The 19,847-nt window shown below is 35.9% G+C and overlaps 3 protein-coding genes and 1 long non-coding RNA gene across 4 annotated transcripts; 2 read left to right on the top strand and 2 right to left on the bottom strand.

Moving 5' to 3' along the window:
* Window positions 1-817: 817 nt before the first annotated feature.
* LOC140876297 (uncharacterized) lies at window positions 818-1,712 on the top strand. The gene is made up of 3 exons (XR_012148731.1): window positions 818-1,067; window positions 1,156-1,213; window positions 1,513-1,712. It is a non-coding gene; the product is annotated as an uncharacterized lncRNA (long non-coding RNA).
* Window positions 1,713-10,080: 8,368 nt separating this feature from the next.
* Window positions 10,081-11,892, top strand: LOC140874514 (external alternative NAD(P)H-ubiquinone oxidoreductase B4, mitochondrial-like). The gene is made up of 5 exons (XM_073277805.1): window positions 10,081-10,084; window positions 10,656-10,936; window positions 11,047-11,168; window positions 11,361-11,440; window positions 11,544-11,892. Exons 1-5 carry the CDS (start codon window positions 10,081-10,083, stop codon window positions 11,570-11,572), a joined length of 516 nt encoding a protein of 171 aa, XP_073133906.1. The 3' UTR covers window positions 11,573-11,892.
* A 1,005-nt stretch (window positions 11,893-12,897) lies between these two features.
* LOC140875389 (uncharacterized) lies at window positions 12,898-15,223 on the bottom strand. The gene is made up of 2 exons (XM_073279054.1): window positions 14,843-15,223; window positions 12,898-14,433 (listed from the first exon to the last, which is right to left on the bottom strand). Exons 1-2 carry the CDS (start codon window positions 15,020-15,022, stop codon window positions 13,396-13,398), a joined length of 1,218 nt encoding a protein of 405 aa, XP_073135155.1. The 5' UTR covers window positions 15,023-15,223; the 3' UTR covers window positions 12,898-13,395.
* A 2,283-nt stretch (window positions 15,224-17,506) lies between these two features.
* On the bottom strand, window positions 17,507-18,266 carry LOC140874513 (uncharacterized). The gene is made up of 3 exons (XM_073277804.1): window positions 17,951-18,266; window positions 17,633-17,856; window positions 17,507-17,524 (listed from the first exon to the last, which is right to left on the bottom strand). The coding sequence occupies exons 1-3, from the start codon at window positions 18,264-18,266 to the stop codon at window positions 17,507-17,509; spliced, it is 558 nt and encodes a 185-aa protein (XP_073133905.1).
* Between the last annotated feature and the right edge of the window lie 1,581 nt (window positions 18,267-19,847).

Genomic DNA, 19,847 nt, shown 5'->3' with positions numbered 1-19,847 from the left:
AACAGCGATACATGAAACACATTGTGGATATAATAGATCGATTTATACACAATGGTTCCTCAACCAAGTCTTTTGTGTCCAATATGAATTTTTCATCACAATAGCCTTTTAATGATATTACATATCTCATATACATCTTCGATGTTTGTTGACTTTTAACCAATATCAAAACGTGTACAGTTTGTGACGTACATCAAACTTTCTATTACACTTGAATATTGCAATCATAATATGGGTTATCCATTGTTCTTATCCAAATGTAATTTGCATCTACTGGAGTTTCGATATGAATAGCATCGACTCTTATTAGCACCATCATAATTTAATGAGAATGTGTGAGGACAATTCCTTCACATGTTTTAATGATCTTAGTTCCACATATCACATGAGTAGTATCCATATCCCTCTCAAGTAAAAGTCATTTATCAACAAATTTTGTGTTCATAATCACTGTAGAAAGTGAACATTTCATTCAATCATCAATTCTATGATTGTTTACACTTTTGTTTCTTTTCATATTGACGAAACTTCTACAACAAATTTTCTTCTGTCTATAATTTATTTCTTATTTTATGTTGTAACGAACTTCAAATTCATCTCTATTTCACTTTACACAAGTTCCAGTTACAACTTCATTGTCATTTATTACGACGGACATTCTGTCTTAGTCATGTCCTAACAGTTAACACGACATGCTTCACAATATTAACATTTCTTTGCAATGTTTCACTGGTTCACCGATTTCGATTGTCACTGCAATTATTGACATCTTTTACTATTTATTACGTCTAAGAACCTTTTAAAAATCACTATGGTGTCTTGGTCTGTTTTTCACTCTACCTAAAATACCCTTTCTACTCAATTATTTTTGTTCTTCGGTTCTTCCCACGTTTATTTAGTCCATCTCTCTCCCACGCCTTCCAAAATACACAAATCCTAGCCAAAGCCTAAAATAACTGAATCGATCAATTCTAAAAATCCAAAACCCAAAGCCAAAAGGATGACATGGTTCAGAACTTCAGATGGTGCAGTAATCGCTGCAAGGGGCCAAGGTTGATGCTGACGAGGTTGTTTTTTAATTGCTACAAATCTCTAATTTCGATGTTTTTCTCTGTATTGCTGATGAATTATTTTTCATCTGTTTTCATTTTTTAGAATAAATTTCCCGTTCAAAGAAAATGAGGGCTACTCTCAAAAGCTAAGAGTACCACAGGTTTTCGTACATACTTCCTCTTTTTGCCCCTATTCTTTCCTAATTTATCGCTGAACTTTATCTATGTGTATTGTAGGGAACGGTTCATGCCTACATGGGTATGTGTTTGAGAGTCTAAAACACAATTGAAAGCTATAAATTTTTAATTAATTATTATCTAAGATGACTTTTTTGAATGCGTTTGTGCTTATTCAGTTATTTGTGGTTATTTCTGTTCTAACTTTTATAAGATACTCTGTACTTAAAGTTGTGATTTTTTTATTGAGAATTCTTATCGGTATCACTCATATGTCTTTCAGGTGCTTTGCATTTAGTGGAATTATTGCGTGCTTGAATTAATCCAATGTAAGTGTTTGAAATTTAACCAATATTCAAACCAATAGGGTCCATAACATGCATTTAATATCTTAAACTTTTAATTCATTATGGTTAGATTTTATTTTTGCACTGTAGGAATAGTCACATACTTCAATGAGTCAATTACAATTTTTTTCAAGATTTTCTATTATGTCCATTTTTTTTTAATAAATAAATATGGCCTACTCATTGCATTTATTATTTTTTTGTCTGAATGAATATTTATATTCAAGAGAAAAGGGTAAAGTGTGATTCAAAAGTATGCATTTTTACAACTTCAACAGAGGAGAATCTAAAGGTTTGTGCAGCAATTACAGTGGTTGAGAATACAGGAAACTGTCTGGTGGTTTTGGACTTCCTCTATTTAAGTGATAAATCATGAAATTGCAAGGTATGAACTGTAACTCTACTGTCTCTTTGATTTGAGTTGTACTCAAATTTATTGTTTTTTTTCTGATTATAACTTCATGAGCGCAGCAATTACAATGGTTAAGAATATAGGAAACTATCTGGTGGTTTTCGACTTGCTCTATTTAAGTGATAAATCATGAACTTGCAAGGTATGAACTGTAACTCTGCTGTCTCTTTGATTTGAGGTATAGATCATATTTGTTGTTCTTTTCTGATTAGAACTTAATGATCAATATAAATGTGTCATATTACGCTTGCACAAACATTAATTTATTTTCTCTTCATTAGGAAGAATCGGGATGTGCAAAAATATTGCTTTAGTGTGCAATCATTCAAAATCTAACAATATTAATTACTCGCTTCATATCGCCTCACTGATCGTATCTATTGATAAGTGCATTTTGTGTGCATTATTTTATGTCTATTTGGCATGCATTCATATGGTTTCTTGTGTATTTTTATATGTTTTATTTGTAATTAATCTCATGCATGAGCATTTCACTCTCCGGGTTAATTTTGTAGGAAATGGGTTTTTGAAGAATAAATTACGGAGCAGCCTTGGTAAAAAATTCAAATTTAATTTTAGGAAGCTCCAAATCAAATCTCCACCGTCCAGATTGTAGTTCAAGATTTTTACAGCTACTGTCAAAATTTCAGCTCAATCCGACGGCTAGAACTGAAGTTATGAATTTTACAAAATTGTTGCGCGCTGGAAAAAACAGTCGGCGCGCTGGCTGCTATTTATTACCGCGCGGGCGCATGCCTGTTTGAGAAAAAAGTTCAGAACAGAAGCCCCAGCGCGCGAGCTGCACTTTTCTACCGCTCGGGCGCCCGTGCGTAAGTTGAAAAAAAGATATTTCTGGGTGTTTTACATGGAAAGAACTCTTGGGCACTATAAATAGATAAAAATCTGACGTTTTAAGGGTTCCACACATCAGAAACGTAGGAGAAAGGCGGCCATCCAAGGAGAAGAACGAAAAGAGGGAGAAGAACGTGAAGAACTCAAGAACCACAAACTAGTTTTCTCTTTTCCTTTTCTTTTATTTGTTGGGATTTAGGGGATCCTACCCCCAAAACTTATGTTTTGATTTCTTCTTGAAGATTGAAATTAGTTTTTAAGGATTCTTGATTATATTATTGTGTTTATTGCAATTTTGGAGATTGATCAACTTCTTATTGATTTTATGTTTTATAATTGATACCGAGAGGAGATTTTATGACATGATAGGGTAATATAATCCATGGATCTACAACTTACATAGAGATATGAGGTTGGATACATGTTGATAGTCATAGTCCACCAGGGTGAAAGCTAGAGGATTCCAAAAATCGTTAATGCAATTGCAGTTGTTAAATAACACAAGGAAACTTGGTTATTACAATTCGTTAATTAGATTAATATAGCTCGAGAGAGTATATTGATAGATTAGGGAATTTCGTCAAAAGCATGACTTGAGAATTAAAATTCAATCATTAGAGTAGAAAAGGGGTAGGTGAACCGAGATCCTAACAATCGTTTATTTATTTTCTGAACTTAATTTATTGTTTTGCTTTTAATTTATCTTTTTATTTTAGTTTATTAATTTATTCTCTCTCTCGTTTTAATTAATTAAAGAATCATACTTGAGGTAATCTTGTCATAAATCAATCTCTGTGGGACGATACTCGTACTTTGTACACTATATTATTACTTGACTCGTGTACTTGCGATTTATTCGAGCTTAATTGATAGATATATTTACGTTGATTTTTCGTGGTAGTATTTGCTCGATCATCTACCAATAAATTCAAAACTGCTTTCAAAAGATCAAAGCCTTGGAGAATTTGACATATTGGGAGTTATATTAAGATTTTAGCTTCATTTGGATCCTGATGATTTTATGGAGCAAGTTACTAAAGAAACATAGTTGAGGGATTAAACTCTCCATTTATGGACAAAAGCTTGACTATAACTATACCCTAAATCAGTATCCTCTCCTTAACAGGAAATAAAAAAGATAAGAAAAATTGCAGAATTTACATTTTTTTTTGGCATCATGTGGCCATATATAAGGTGGAATCATGTACTCTTCACAGTTAGCTACCTCAAAGGTGATTCTGTTTATTTTTTTCATTGTGAGATCATGGATTTGTCACGTGGTTTTTGTCAATTATCATTTAAGACTGAAATTAGTTATCATTTAATTTAGAGTTAAGTTTTAGTTATCATTTGATCAATAACGATGGAAATAATTGAGAATTTTAATTAGTAGAGATCAGTTTTTTTTTCTTCTTTTGATAATTGTAGAGGTTAGTTTTGCATTCAACTTTATCACTCATTATGTTGTGATTTTTGTTTATATTTTTCTCAAGCATCAACAATTTAATATATTCTCATGAAACGCATAATTTTTTTTTATAAAGGATGATTATATTTTCAGATATTTTATTTATGATATAAGCGCGAAAGATTCAAGCTAAGGGGATAATACTAACACTCGAATTTTGTGGTCATGTTGTCATTTGGGTTATATGATTATGGTCAATATTCTAGACATCCAATGAGTGTGTGACGTCCGATAGTGTTTAAGATAAGCTAATTTAGATTTCATGCCTTAATACCTACAGAGTTATTGTTGATCTTGTCGAGTTCCATGAATGATGGGGTAGATTCGAAACGGTAGAAATGGGTCACTGGTGCATTATTTGGACATCCGGTTGACAATTTGGGTAATCTTTTGAATTTTGAAAGTCTACATATGAGAATAAAAAGGTGTGTATTGTTTCATATATATATATATATATATATATATATATATATATATATATATGGAGTAATGTCTTTTCTCCAGATATATTGGAACCATCGTGCTGGTTGATTATTATTTTTACACATTTCAAGCAGTGAGTTCTTCATGGTGGAATGAATGTTGAGATGCTCGACATCGATGGTGTCACATGGTGGAATGGATGCAGAGAAATGAGGATAACAAGGTTGGTGTGGCTTTAATATATTGGCAAAAGAACAAAATTCACGGCGCTGCTTTTAAAGTTCAAGTATGTTTTTGGTTTATTGAATAGATTGAGAGAAAGTGCATGTGTTTTAATAGTTTGGATGAGTGATTCAATAATGCTTAACAAGATTTGGCAGAAAAAGATTGAAACTGGACAGATGTGGTGTGCTGACGTTCATAGACTTCACATCTTCAACTGTTAAATTTAGTGTTTTGGTCACCATTAGCCTTTATAAGCACTCTAGGATGGAACAAATACGTGTTTATGTGGATGAATATTCGTATGCTACAAAGCTAGGAAAAATGTGTCATGTTTATGTCATTGAGTTGCCAAAATGTACATGATAAGTTATTAGATTAAATTAGGTTGTATTGAATTGGTGTCGACGAATTAACCTTATCTTATAACAATCAAGATTTGTGTGTTGTGGTTATTATTTTACACACGCAACGCGTGTGCATCGTCCGCTAGTATCAATAAAGACAATGCACAATTTTTGGTGCATACATTCATTTGTTCTTGAATGAGAACCTTTAATTTGCTAAAAAAAACCCCAAATTTTCATGATATTCCTAGAAATGTTTGTGGCATTTCTATAGTTCATAAGGAGTTTTTACTTCTTCGTATGTGATTTAAATTGAGAATACATGTTTTAATTTCAATCGATTGCCCCACATATTTTGGTAATCATAGCTTTTCGAATTCTAATTTGAAACTTAGAAATCCAAACTCAAGATTTCATGTCTTGTTAAATTTTGATTTAAGCATGATTGCGTAAAGAATTCAAATATCTTACATTGTCATCAAATTTCACAATATTGTATTCTTCAATTTATCATTTCACTAGTGGATTGACGTTGACATTTCCAAGTTTTTCAAATTTTAAGCATTATAGCTTAGAACTCTAAATTCAAGATTTTATGTCTTGTAAATTGAGATCAAGCATGATGTCTTATCAAATTGAACTTGAACTATCGAGTTTCATTCACAACTTGAATTCTATGCACCAAAATCTTATAAAACTTGATTCAAGATTTTATTTCTTGTAAATACAAAGCTTTAAGCATACAAATTAAAACTTACAAAATTAACTTCGAATGAAACACTCGCTTGTGACAAAAACTGGATTTGTTCGCGTCTCATGCCTGGACCTGTACCACTGATGAAGCTCTCTTCTATTCAATCTTGGACACCAAGCGTGTCTTCCAATTTCTGTTGGGCCTCCATCCATCTTTCGATGCTGTCCGAGGCCGAATTTTGGGCACTAAACCACTGCCTGGCCTTTGTGCCGTCTTTTCTGAGGTGCTCTATGATAAAAGTAGGCGCCACTTGATGCTGGGCTCTCCTGGTTCTTCTCCATCTATCGATGGGTCAGCCATTGACACTCATCGGCCCACTTTCAACACAGGCCCAGAACCTCCAGCCCATCCACCAGCGATTGCTGCCCCCTTTGGTGAGCCTAACATCTGCAATGGTAGACCATGGTGTCCAAAGTGTAAACGGCCAAATCACACCCTCGAAACTTGCTGGCGCATCCACGGGAAACCAGCCGATTGGAAGCCGGCTAGGGCTCACCAGTCCACCGCCGCTGCCACTGACAGTTCCTCCTCCACCCCGCTGCCTTTCACCAAGGAACAATTGGAGATGTTGAAATCCATGCTCACTCCATCCGCTTCTTCCCCGACTCTCCTAGGGGCTGGTAACATTGCCCATCACTCAGCTATTGCTCACTGTGCCAATGCTCTTCTTTCGAAACCCATATTATCCGATGTCTGGATCATTGATTCGGGTGCCTCCGATCATATGACTGGGAATTTTTTGTTATTTGACTCTTATAGTCCTTGTGAGGATTCTCGTTCCGTTCGCATTGCTAATGGGACTACCTCCTCGGTGGTTGGTATTGGTTCAGTTACTCTCAACCGGGATATTAGTTTACAGTTTGTTCTCTTCGTGCCCGAGCTTACATGCAATTTATTATCTGTCAGTCAACTTAATTCCTCTGTCCATTGTCGGACTATATTTAATAGTGACTCTTGTATCTTTAAGGATCTGGCTTTGGGGAAGACGATTGGCTATGCTGATCTTCGTGCTGGTTTATACCTTCTCTGGATGGACGCTTCTCCCAAGAATGGGCCTCCATGTGTTCCAGCCTCATTTTCTTCTACTTCCTGCTCCGTTTTTAATTCCAATAAGGATAGTGACTTGTTATTATGGCATTATCGCTTAGGGCATCCAAACTCTTTGTATCTCTCCAAGTTGTTTTCGTATCTTTTCAGTAATAAAAATTTAAAGTTGTTTCAGTGTGATGTTTGTCAGTTTTCTAAACACACATGTTACTCTTTTACGTCTCAACCTTACACACCATCATCCCCCTTCTCCCTTATCCACAGTGATATCTGAGGTCCGTCGCGTGTGAATAATGTCACTGGCACCCGCTGGTTCCTCTTATTCGTAGATGATCATACACGGGTCTCTTGGGTCTTCTTGATGAAGGACAAATATGAAGCCACATCATTGTTCAAAAATTTCCATACCATGATCCAAACACAATTCTCAGCCAAGATCCAGATACTCCATTCTGATCAAGCTCGTGACTATTTTAATGATGTATTGGGTGATTACCTTGCCCTTCATGGCATTGTCCATCAAAGCTCGTGCGTTAACATCCCTCAGCAAAACGGGGTTGCTGAACATAAAAATCGTCATTTGCTTGAGGTCGCTCGTTCTCTTTTATTCACGATCAAAGTACCTAAACACTTCTGGGGCGAAGCTGTCTTGACTGCCACATACTTTATTAATCACATGCCTTTTCGGGTACTAAAATTCAACTCCCCTGTCAGTTCCTTTCTTTCCTCATATCCAAACACACATCTTATTCAGTCTCTTCCCCTCAAAATCTTTGGTTGCTCTGTCTTTGTCCACATTCATTCCCATCACCGCAGCAAACTTGACCCTCGAGCCTTCAAATGCATTTTTCTTGGTTACTCATCCAATCAAAAAGACTACAAATGTTATTCTCCTATCACTAGAAAATTCTATCATACAATGGATGTTACCTTCTTCGAAAATGAGTCTTTCTACCCCAATTTCTCCATTCAGGGGGAGCGTAGTAGTAAATATCCAAATTGGGATCCTTAACTACTTAAACCCTTGCATCATCTAGAATCGAATTCTTCATTTGACCTCCAGTCAACTCTGCCTGAGTCTCCGCCTGACCCCGCTCCTCGTCAAACACCTATCAAGGTCTATTCTAGGAGACATAAGCTTCAAAAGGAGACGCCACATGAACAGTACCAAATCATCTAGACCATGACACTTCTCCAAAGTCATAATCTACAAAAGATGACCAAGGTACTGTTGACCTCAATTATGATTCGAATAATGATGACATACCTATTGCATTGAGAAAAGGGAAGAGGGCATGCACTCAACATCCAATAAGTAACTTTGTCTCATTTGAATGGTTATCACCTGCATATCGTGTTTTTGTTTTTGGTATAGATAAAGTTCAGACTCCATCATCTATCGAGGAAGCTTTCAAAGATCCAAAATGGAAAGCAGCAGTCTTTGAAGAAATCAAAGCCCTCGAAAGGAACAAAACTTGCAGATTACTGAACTTCCACTAGGGAAGCAAACTGTGGGGTGCAAATGGATCTTTACAGTCAAACATAAGCCGGACGAAAGTATTGAAAGGTACAAAGCACGTCTAGTTGCAAAGGGGTACACACAGTCATATGGAATTGATTATCAGGAGACATTTGCACCAGTTGCCAGACTTAACACTATCAGAGTAATTTTCTCCATTGCGGAAAATCTCTATTTGCCCTTATTTCAATTGGATGTCAAAAATGATTTCCTGAATGGTAATCTTAAAGAAGAAGTCTACATGGGCATACCTCCAGGATTTATGCCAGAAACAATGAAGAACAAAGTGTGCAGGCTGAAAAAATCTTTGTATGGGCTGAAACAATCACCTAGAGCATGGTTTCATCGGTTTACAAATGTGCTGACTAGTGATGGACATTTACAGTGTCAGTCTGATCATACTCTGTTTGTTAAAAATTCTGATGGCAAGGTTACAATTCTTATTGTCTATGTGGATGACATTGTTCTTTCTGGAAACCATGAGAGGGCAATAAATCGGATAAAAGGTGTCCTTTCAAAAAAAATTTAAAATAAAAAGCCTTGGACCTCTTAAGTATTTACTATGCATGGAAGTGGCCAGATCTTCACTTGGGATTTCAATTTCTCAGCGGAAGTATGTTCTTGATTTATTGAAAGAAACAGGAATGCTAGGGTGCAAACCAACTGACACCCCCAATGGATCCAAATGTCAAGATAGGAACTGAAGAAAATCATGCACCTACTAACAAAGGCATATCAACGATTGGTGGGTAGACTTATATATCTCTCTCATACCCGACCAGATATTGAATTTGCCGTGAGTGTGATCAGTCAACATATGAATAACCCAACTGTAGAACACATTGAAGCAATATATCGCATACTGAGATATCTAAAGGAAACACCTGGAAAGGGATTACTCTTTAAGAAAACTACAATCAGAAATGTGAAAATATTTTGTGATACAGATTGGACTGGTTGTCCAGTTGACAGACGATCTACTTCTGGGTACTGCTTTTTTGTGTGGGGGAATCTTGTGACTTGGGGGAGTAAAAAACAACCAGTTGTAGCTCGCAGCAGTGAAAAATCTGAATATCGTGCATTGTCAAATGGGATATTTGAAGGAATATGGATAAAAAGTTTGTTCACCGAGTTGAGATTAGAAGATAATCATCCTATAGATATTATGTGCGACAATCAGGCTGCCATAAGAATTGCCAAAAACCCAGTGCACCACGATCGGACCAAACATGTTGAAGTAGACAGACACTTCATCAATGAAAAGATTGAGCAGAAAGTAATCAATCTCCATTATGTTCCTAGTCACTTACAAATTGCAGATATCCTGACAAAAGCTCTTGCTCGACATACATTTGATGAGTTGATGTCCAAGTTTGGCATGATAAACATTTACTACTCAGCTTGAGTTGGAGTGTTGAATATTCTTTTCCTTAATTCCTAGGATTCTCTATCTTGGTAATATGGGTAAATTATATTGGTAAAGTAGGAATATATTATTTTCTTAATTTAACTTTCATTCATATTTATAAATTAGGTTGTATCATTGATTCAAGATCAATGAGAATAATATTTTTCTCTACAATAAATTATTTCTATACTTTCTATATATATATATATATATATATATATATATAGAGGAATTTTCAGCTGTCCAACCATATTTTCCCACTTAGTCCGCGATCACTAAAACCTGGTAGTGGGTTTTAGTGATGCGAAAAAAAAAAATAAAAACCACTAAAATCCACTACCAGGTTTTAGTGGTAGCGGATCAAGTGGAAAAACATGGTTGGGCAGCTGAAAATTTCTATATATATATATATATATATATATGTCTTGGGAGGACATACAAATAGATGAGTCTTAGCGACTAATGAATGTCTGCGAGTGGAAGCATGTGATAGTATCTACGCTCTAGGTGATTGTGCAACAATAAATCAACGTAAAGTCATGGTACGAGTTGTTCTTCGTGATTCAAGATTGATTTACTTTTTGTGAAATTAATAGATCGTATGTTTATAATTTGTGTTGTTATCAGGAAGATATTTCGGCCATTTTCAGCAAGGCAGACACGAAATTTTCAGCAAGGCAGACACGAATAACACAGGTAGTCTCAAAGTCGAAGATTTCAAGGAAGTGACAAATGACATATGTGAAAGGTATCCCCAAGTGGCAATTTACCTCAAGAAAAAACAGCTAAAGAACTTTGTTCATCTACTTAAGAACTTACAAGGGAAAGCTGAATTGGACATCGAAAAGTTCAAATCAGCACTTTCCGAAGTAGACTCGCAGATGAAAAATCTTCCCGCAACAGCACAGGTAAAAAAAAAGGAACATATACAAAATAGAATTTATGCCTTCAAACTTCATCTCATTAAATGCATTAGACAATTAAATTTCTGAAAAAGAAAACTTTACCTTGTTTGTAGGTGGCCGCTCAACAAGAGGCATATCTTGCTGACTGTTTCAATAGGATGACATTGTGTGAGAAATATCTTGAAGATCCATTGAGATTCATAGGAACAAGGAGACATCGCTTCCACCCATTCAGGTATGTAAAGATTTTGCTGTAATTACAGTGAAAATGAAACACATAATATGTGGGTACACTATTTACTGAGGAATAACAAAATAATTCGGAGTTATTTTTCGTAAAAATAAACTTACCATCCCAAATAAATGAGACTAGCTAGCTTCTTTCATAAATTTGATGTCCATTGATCACGGGTTAGGTAAATGAAAGGTACAAACATTTCGGGCAATTTGCTCCATTGGGAGGAGAACAGACTGCAGCTCAGCTTCCAAGAGACTGGGTTTCAATAGGTCAGAGCACCCAGTGGTTGTGGTACTTTGTGTATGCCAGATAAATCTTTTCCAGTTCCACACAGATACAGATTCAGTTCTCGTAGCATTTCTCTTATTTCAGGTCCATTTTCCTTCATAATAATGCAGTAAGCTAGTGAACTGGCGCACAAGAATTCTGGTGATCCCTGACTGGGGAAGGCGCTTTATATTTGGAAGAGATTCAAGTAGAATATGATGCGATTCGGAAGCAAATGATTACTACTGTCTCTTGCCTCCAACATTGCTATTGTCAATTGATTTATTTGCACCAAATACCCCTCTGAAATATTGAAAATACACACTTCATCCCTGTGAAATTTTAATAGACATCTTCAACTCTGACCTTTTATAAAATTAGCACACGTGCCCCTTCATATGAGCGATTGGTTGAGCACGCGCCACTCATGCGACTGAGAAAATATTTTGAGGTTTTTTTGCACCAAATACCCCGTGAAATATTGAAAATGCGTATTTGATCTTTTGAGAGTATAATTTTTTTATCTATTCAACCTATAATACATAATTTTTCTTAAAATTCAATTATAAAATACTTATTAAACATTTTTAATTTTATTAATTATTAATTATTTCATATTATTAATTTTTCCGAAATTTTTTAGATATTATAAAAAAAATTAATTTAATACATTAAATAATATTTATAATTAAGTTTATTTATATAATTAATTTAATTATTAAATTTTATTTTAAAAAATAATTTAACCCATTACTTAATTTAATATAATGATAAAATTTACTATTAAAATAAATTTTTCGTATAACTAATATTAAGATAAAATAAATAATAGTTTTCAGTTATTTAATTAAAATTATATTATTTATTCAATTAAATATATAATTATAAACAAAACTAATTTAATTATTTATTTAAATGAGGTAATTTTTTATATTTTATATCTATTTAACCCATGATATGTAATTTTCTTAAATTCAATTATAAAATATTTATTAACATTTTTTACTTTATTATTTTATTATTTAGTGCAAATTGTGCAATGAATATTCTCGAAAAATTTAGAGTTTGGTTCAATACTATATTTTACTAAATCAAAAAATTAATATGCATGAACTTATCATTTTAGTTCAATATTTTGGTACTTTTAGGTATTTAAAATCTTGTTTAATAATGCATGTTTAATGGAGAAACTGGAAACATGAAGTGAGTTTAATAAAATAATGATATCAAGATAAAGTAAATAATATTTTTTTTGTAGAAACTAATTAATTATGAATAATAAATTTAAAATAAAAATAAAAATTAATAAAATAAAAATGTTTGATAAATATTTTATAATTGGATCTTAATAAAAATTGTGTATTATGTGTTGAATAGATTTAAAAATTATACTCTCAAAGGATCAATATGTATTTTTAATATTTTACATGAGTATTTGGTGAAAAAACAAACCTCAAAATATTTGCGCGGACACATGAGTGACGCGTGCTCAACCAATCACTCATATGAGGGACACATGTGCTAATTTTCTAAAAGGTCCAGTTTGAGATGTCTATTAAAATTCACGCGGATGATGTATATATTTTCAATATTTCACAGTGATATTTGGTGGAAATAACTCATTGTCAATTTGACATGCGAAATTTTGTCACCACTGCTTTTCAGACTTGAGAAGTTTGTATTTTTTCAGTATTGACCAAAGATAAGTTCCGTTACAGAAAATTGATCATCAACTCCGCAATTTGTCAATCCCAACAGGGTTAACTGAGAAACCATTGGCTAATGAATATTTTACAACAAATTTTATCATCTGCAATGGGGTAAAAAGTCACTTTTACACATTCAAAGCAAGGCAGTTTTTCTGCAGTCTGCACTATATCACATCAAGAACGAGGGGAATATGTCTCCGAGACCGTTGAGACTGCTGGAAAAATGACGAAAATTGAAGATACGTAAACTATCTATTATGGCTGAAATCTCTCCGAATATCTCGAGACAATTCGTTCATCTCCTTAGAGAATTTTAAAGCCAACCACATCATTCCCATCTTCTTTAAACTGAAAATCAATGCTCGATAGATGTGAATTGATTGATAAATCCCCCTACATTTCATATCATCAAAAGCTTTGAGGGCTTCTTGAATGTGTCCTGTTCTACCTAGGATCTCAATCAAAGCTTTGAAAGAATACTCATCAGGTGGAAGTCCTCTTTCACTCATCTCCTTAAAATATGCTAAGCACAAATCCAATCTACCCATTTTTCGTAAACTGTTTAACATGGTATTGTATGTAACAACATCCGGAAAAACTTGTACTGTTTTCATAGAATTAAATTCTTGTAGCATTTCATCTACTCGACCAAGCCTACCCAAAAATGTCAAAATTGTATTATACGTGACCAGGTCTGGTTTACAGTTCAAACCCTTCATATGATTAAATACCAACAGTGCCTTTTGGACATGTCCACATTTACCCAAGGCGAAAATAACTCTGTTCAAAACTACATCTTTTCTCGCTAGTTCCATTTCTGAGATTTCTTCAACAAATTTCAGCAACACAATAGAATCCTTATGCTTTGCAAGAGCTCCAGCAAGGATGAGATATGAAGTTAATCCTATTTTTCCACATGAAAGCACAAGATCCTTGAAAATTTCAGACAAGAGGTGAATATCATCCTTTTCACCAGCAGACTGAAGAAGGTAATCATAAGCATGATGGCTAAGAAATATGTTTTTACTGTGTAGGCTCTTAATTAGCCCAACAGCATTTGTAATATTTCCGGGCGCACAAAGCACTTTAATATAGCTGAAGCAGGTTTCCTCTTTCGAAACACTTGGATCCTCTAAAGCAGCAAGAATTTGACTCAAGACTTCATCAGTGTTTACTTCAAAAGGAGATACTTTAGCTGCTAATGACCGTTTGCCAACCGAACTTCTCAGAAAATCATTGAGTGACCCAATCGGACCTACTCTAGTCAAGCTTTTCTTCATGTGACTCTGTATTGGAAACAAAGTCATTCCTTGTGTAATATAATTTCTTGAGCTTTGAAAAAATAGCGTATCTGTTAAAATTATGGAATTGGCTCTAATTCCACACCAAAAGCTAGCCAAGGGGTGAGGATTGTCCAAGTCCGTATATACAACTTCCAAGGACTTATTCCAACCGACCGAACATCTAACAATATCCCATCTCAATATTCTTGTATCCATCGGAATTCAAGACAGTCAACTTCAACTCATACTAGATTTTTTAACTACTACGTGAATTCATATAATAAGTAATAACAATTGTATCACCATTACCTTTCCATTAAAAGTGAAAGTTCCCATAATTAAGAAAGAAATTATCCAAAAAAATACAGCGAAATGCAATTTGCAACGTATGTGTAAGACGAAGTGGGCTCACCAAATATAGGAGATTTCTGGTTCTTCGCAAAGAACTGAAGCTCCAAACTCCCTTCACAGATGGCTGCTGAGTGAAGCCATACTTGCCGGAGTAACTGGAATTTTCGTAAAATTCACGGCGAAAATTGGAAGCATTAAGCCTTCTGCTGCATTTTGAAGCAATGGCAATAACAGAAAACATTCCTGTAATAGCTTCATCATTTAGCCATTAAAATCCATCTCGATTCTGCTCAGTACACGGTGGTTTTCTCACGGGCATAGGATCAAACAAATTTATCATACATTTGAAAATGGTTTGAAATTTTGAATTGAAAATTCAATCGTCTGTAAAGAAGGCCACGATCAGAAAAGGGCCACAAGCTAGGGTTTTGCTTTCTTAAGATAGTATTTCATTTGCCCAATTAATTTTAGATTAATTAATATTCCCCCGGTAAATTGGATATAAATACCCAATCAAAAATTTAAATCTATGTTCAATATACATGTCATAAAATTATATTTTAAAGTATCTGCATACACCGAAATTTTTCTTTCCATTCCTTTGCTCATGTTTTATCTTATTTCATCTTTAATTTAATTTTATTTACTTTTATAATTTTGTTTCCTCTCACTTTTCTTCGGTCCCTCCTTTTCCCGTAACCTTTTTTCTTGGAACGTCTCTGGTAAATCCCTAACAACCTATTTCCACCGATTTCCATCCCCTTCTCTCATGTCCCAATTTTTCTCGACCAATTTTCATCACTTCTCCTCAACATCGAGCATCCACGCAAAACTCGCAGACCATAAGCCCCCACTAACTTGCAACACTTATTAAGTGCTAACGACGATTTGGAAGCTGGCAACGACGTGGGACAACGAGCCAAATCAAAGCAAGCGAGGAAGTGAGTTTTTTTTCATATGTTTGATCTTCTAATATGTTTGTTTGATTTGTCCAACTTTTTATTCAATTTTAGCTAAGTTGTTAAAATCTTCTCAAAGTTGTGAAAATCAATTTTTAAAATTGTTTGTGTGAAATTTTGAAATTTTTATTTGTAGTCTTGACAGTTCAAACTAGATTTATCAATGATTTGTTTAGAGAAAATGAGGTATAGACAGTTCAAACTAAAAGAATCTTGTAGTGAACCGTCTCGGAATCAACTACCAACAGAGTCTTAAGCATGCAATTAAATCTTAAAGCAAAATTAATTAAATACAGCAGAAACTTAAAACCATGATTAAGCATAACCGACAGAACAACCGGACTAAAACTGAATAATATTTTACAACCCCGTCGAAATGAAACTGCTAAAATCCACAATTAGAAACTTGATACAGAAATAGATAAAAACACGAAATCCCTGCAGCTCAACGACCACTATCTCCGGGTCCGTCCAACCTAAGCCCTGGCCCATGGAATAGGGTGTCCAACACAAAATACTATGGACGTGAGCATAAAATGCACAGTACAGAAGTACGAATATACATATACCATGCGTGCACATGCAATATAACGGTTATTGGAAAAACCTATCCAGAAGACTGCTCAGTCAAGGTACCATGGTATGTAGCACGCTGGGACGTCGCATGAGGAGGTGTCTCTCATACCATAAACTATGGAAATATCTGGATCCAAAACTATGGAATCCATCCACGAAACTACGGGGCTGAGCGACCCCTACTACTAGCTATGCAAATCAAGGCATAAAGCTCAACGTGTTCATGAATGCAACATAAAATCAATGCATATAATAATGTCACAGAAAACATGCAAAGATAATATTTTTATATTCAACCTGGTATCTCGGATAATACGTCTGTTCCTTTATCCAGACAATCAAGCACCATAGCAATCTAGTAATCCAGGTACTCAATCCAAGCCTATAAAATAACCACCATATCACTTATAATACTCTAAAAGCCTTAACTAGACTAATAGCTACTCACAAAAGATAATCGGAGTTTAGTATAATGTCTGCGTCCGTCATTAGCCCACTGATGGCGAATGTCCCAAAACTGGGGCACAGCTCCGCTACTATCCCTGTAGCGCTCTACCGCTCCTGGCCCTCCAGTAGGACGCCTAGAAAGCCCTAAAACCAAGCTAGAAGGGAGAGAGAAAATTTTGGAAGGTGCAAATGAGAATGAGCTCTCGGCCCTCTATTTATAGATGGAGATCAAAACATCCAATCGCGAGTTTGGACCATCCGATCCCTCTTTGGAACGTCCGATCTATCTTCCGATCTTCCTTCGTCAACCACGTGTCCTTGATTTGACAACACTCTGCCGACAGAGTTCGGATGGTCCGATCCTAGCTTCGGATCGTCCGACCTCTTCATGACTTAATCTTGCTCACCTCACTCTGGACACCTTGCCTTAGTGGAGTTTGGAGCGTCCGATCGTGCATTCGGATCCTTCGATCCCTACGCAACTTTCGAACCAAGTCTTTCCTTCCGATCTTGTTCGGACCCACCAAACCCGAGTTCGGAGCTTCCGATCCACCCGAAACTCAGAACCCTTTCGGACAATGTTTGATCGTTCTAAATCCATTTTCCAACTCCTTAAACCTATTTGGAGATTCTTAATCTTTTTTTTAGCCAATTTAAACATAATTAGGCATTGGATTAGCTTAATTTGGAAACGGGCTACTATATTCTCCTATACTTAAGAGATTTCGTCCTCGAAATCCAAACTAGGATGACAGAACAATCTACACAGAAAAAAAACGTGTTATTACCATACTGCAGTTTTAAAAATTACAACTGAACTGCTGAAATAAAATACAATAAAAACAACTTCGGATGTTTAGAACGCATACGACTATCCAACTCCCAAGTTCTTCCTCAACGCCTCGACGCTTCCATTGAACCATGACTAGAGGAATGCGCTTATTCCGAAGCACTTTGTATTTCCGGTCGATAATTCTGAGCGATCTCTCCACGTACGACAAATTCAACTCTAAATGTACTTCTTTAGGGAAGAATTTGCGACTCATCTGCAACGTACTAACAAAGTAATGACACATAAAACACGTTGTGAATGCTGGAAAGAAACAGCGGTAACGCCAAACGGTAAGCCACATCCCCGAATTTTTATAAGATCTCGAACGGATCGATAAACCTCGGCGCTAACTTACCCTTGAGACCAAATCTTATCACCCTCCGGAAAGGTGAAAATCGTAAGAAAACATTCTCCCCTATCTCAAAGTGTAAAGGTATGCGCTTGGTGTTGGCATAGCTGGCCTGCCTATCCTGTGCAATCTTGATCCTCTTCTTGATTAGTTCAACTTTATCAATTATCTGCTGAATTAACTCTGGTCCTTCCACCCGTATTTCCCCTACTTCATCCCAGAATAAGGACGTTCGACAACGGCGAACATAAAGAGCTTCAAATGGTGTCATACCAATATTGCGGTGATAGCTATTGTTATAAGAGAACTCTATCATCGGCATATGATCTTACCAGGATAACCCAAAATCCATCACTAATGCCCTCAACATATCTTCCAATGTCCGAATCCAGAATTGATAATTAATGTAATAATCATGTTTAGAATGGGTAAAACATGATTAAGGAATCTCCAACTTGGATTAAGAAGTTGAAAATAGGATTTAGGAGGTCCGAAAATCACTCGAAGGGTTTCTAGTATTCGGATGGATCGGATTATCCGAATCCAAGGATCGGAGGATCAAAACTTGGGAAGTTTGGAGGCAGCGATCTAGTTCGGAAGGGAAGAGTTTGGACGATCTGAACTACAGAGAGTTCGAAAGCTAGAATTGAGTTCGGAAGCTTGGTGAGATCGGATGATCTGATCTGGTAGATTAGACGATCCGAACCCAAGACAGGACAGGTGGTCGGTTTCAGTCTACGAAGCTAAACAAAATCATTACGTCACAAGCCAAACTGATCCAACGAGCCAAACTAAAATATAAATATTGGAAAATTGCAAGATTGAACCATTTGAGACTGCATGACCAATACTGAACTCCAGATATCAGTCTACTTCTATTCGGATAGAATTTTCCATACATAACTGACACCGAGAAGCCACCAAGTGCAACAGTTCATGTCAAAAGGAGTACGATATAGCAGATAAGACAAGTTAACAACAATTTGAATTGAAAGAGCCGTTACAATCCACTTATAAATAGATATCAAAGACAATTTGAAGAAACATCCGGCTCTCCGAAGAACATCAAGGATATATTGCGCAAAGTGTTGACACTGAGGCTGGAATTTTGAGATGATCGGTTGATGCCTTGTGTTTGCACTGGGAATGCAATATCAGTGCCAGATCAGATAAGTGATACAGTGTAGATGTATCTAATCCTTTCGGTTGGTATTGTCGGATGTTAGCAAGAGTAATTGTAGTAACCCAGAACTCATTTTAAGATAATAATATGTTAAACATGATTAAAGGTTGGTAATTAATCAATTTCGGAGTGTTATTGGACTTCGGAAGAGAATTTGGGCTTTTTGACTTTGGGCCGGATCGAAAGCTCCGAACCCAGATCAAAAGCTCCGATCCCAGCCACTTTGGAAGCTCAGCGGAAGCACCGAGATCGGAAGCTCCGATCCTGGAACGGACGTTCCGATCTCTGGCTGCCAGCTTTACCCGATGACTCAGTCGCGAGTTTTGACAAGTGTTGATCGGAGGCAAGATCGGAAGCTCCGATTGTCAGATCGGACGTTCCGATCCCGGCGTGTCATGCATGCAAGGCGTGAGCTGGATCGGAAGCTCCGATCCCGAGATCGGTGGTTCCGATCCTGGCCGGGAATTTTGCCTATAAATAGGGCTTGGGTGATTTCATTTGAATTACAAATTTCCGAGTTTCTTTCTTCAGTTATATAGTGTGAGTTATATACTTGAGAGCCCTATCGATTATAATAGAGGTTTTGGAATAACCAAGGAGTAGTTATAGTCATCTGGGACTAGCGACTCCAAAGGGCTATCTACGGACGAAGGTATGGTCCGGGAATCTATTTAAGTTTTGGGAGTACTTATTAGCTTAGTTAAGGCTTATAGAATTTAT

This window comes from Henckelia pumila, chromosome 1 (assembly GCF_033568475.1).
Source record: "Henckelia pumila isolate YLH828 chromosome 1, ASM3356847v2, whole genome shotgun sequence".
In the NCBI taxonomy this organism is placed as follows: Eukaryota; Viridiplantae; Streptophyta; class Magnoliopsida; order Lamiales; family Gesneriaceae; genus Henckelia; species Henckelia pumila.
This window is presented reverse-complemented; position numbering and strand designations above follow the sequence as displayed.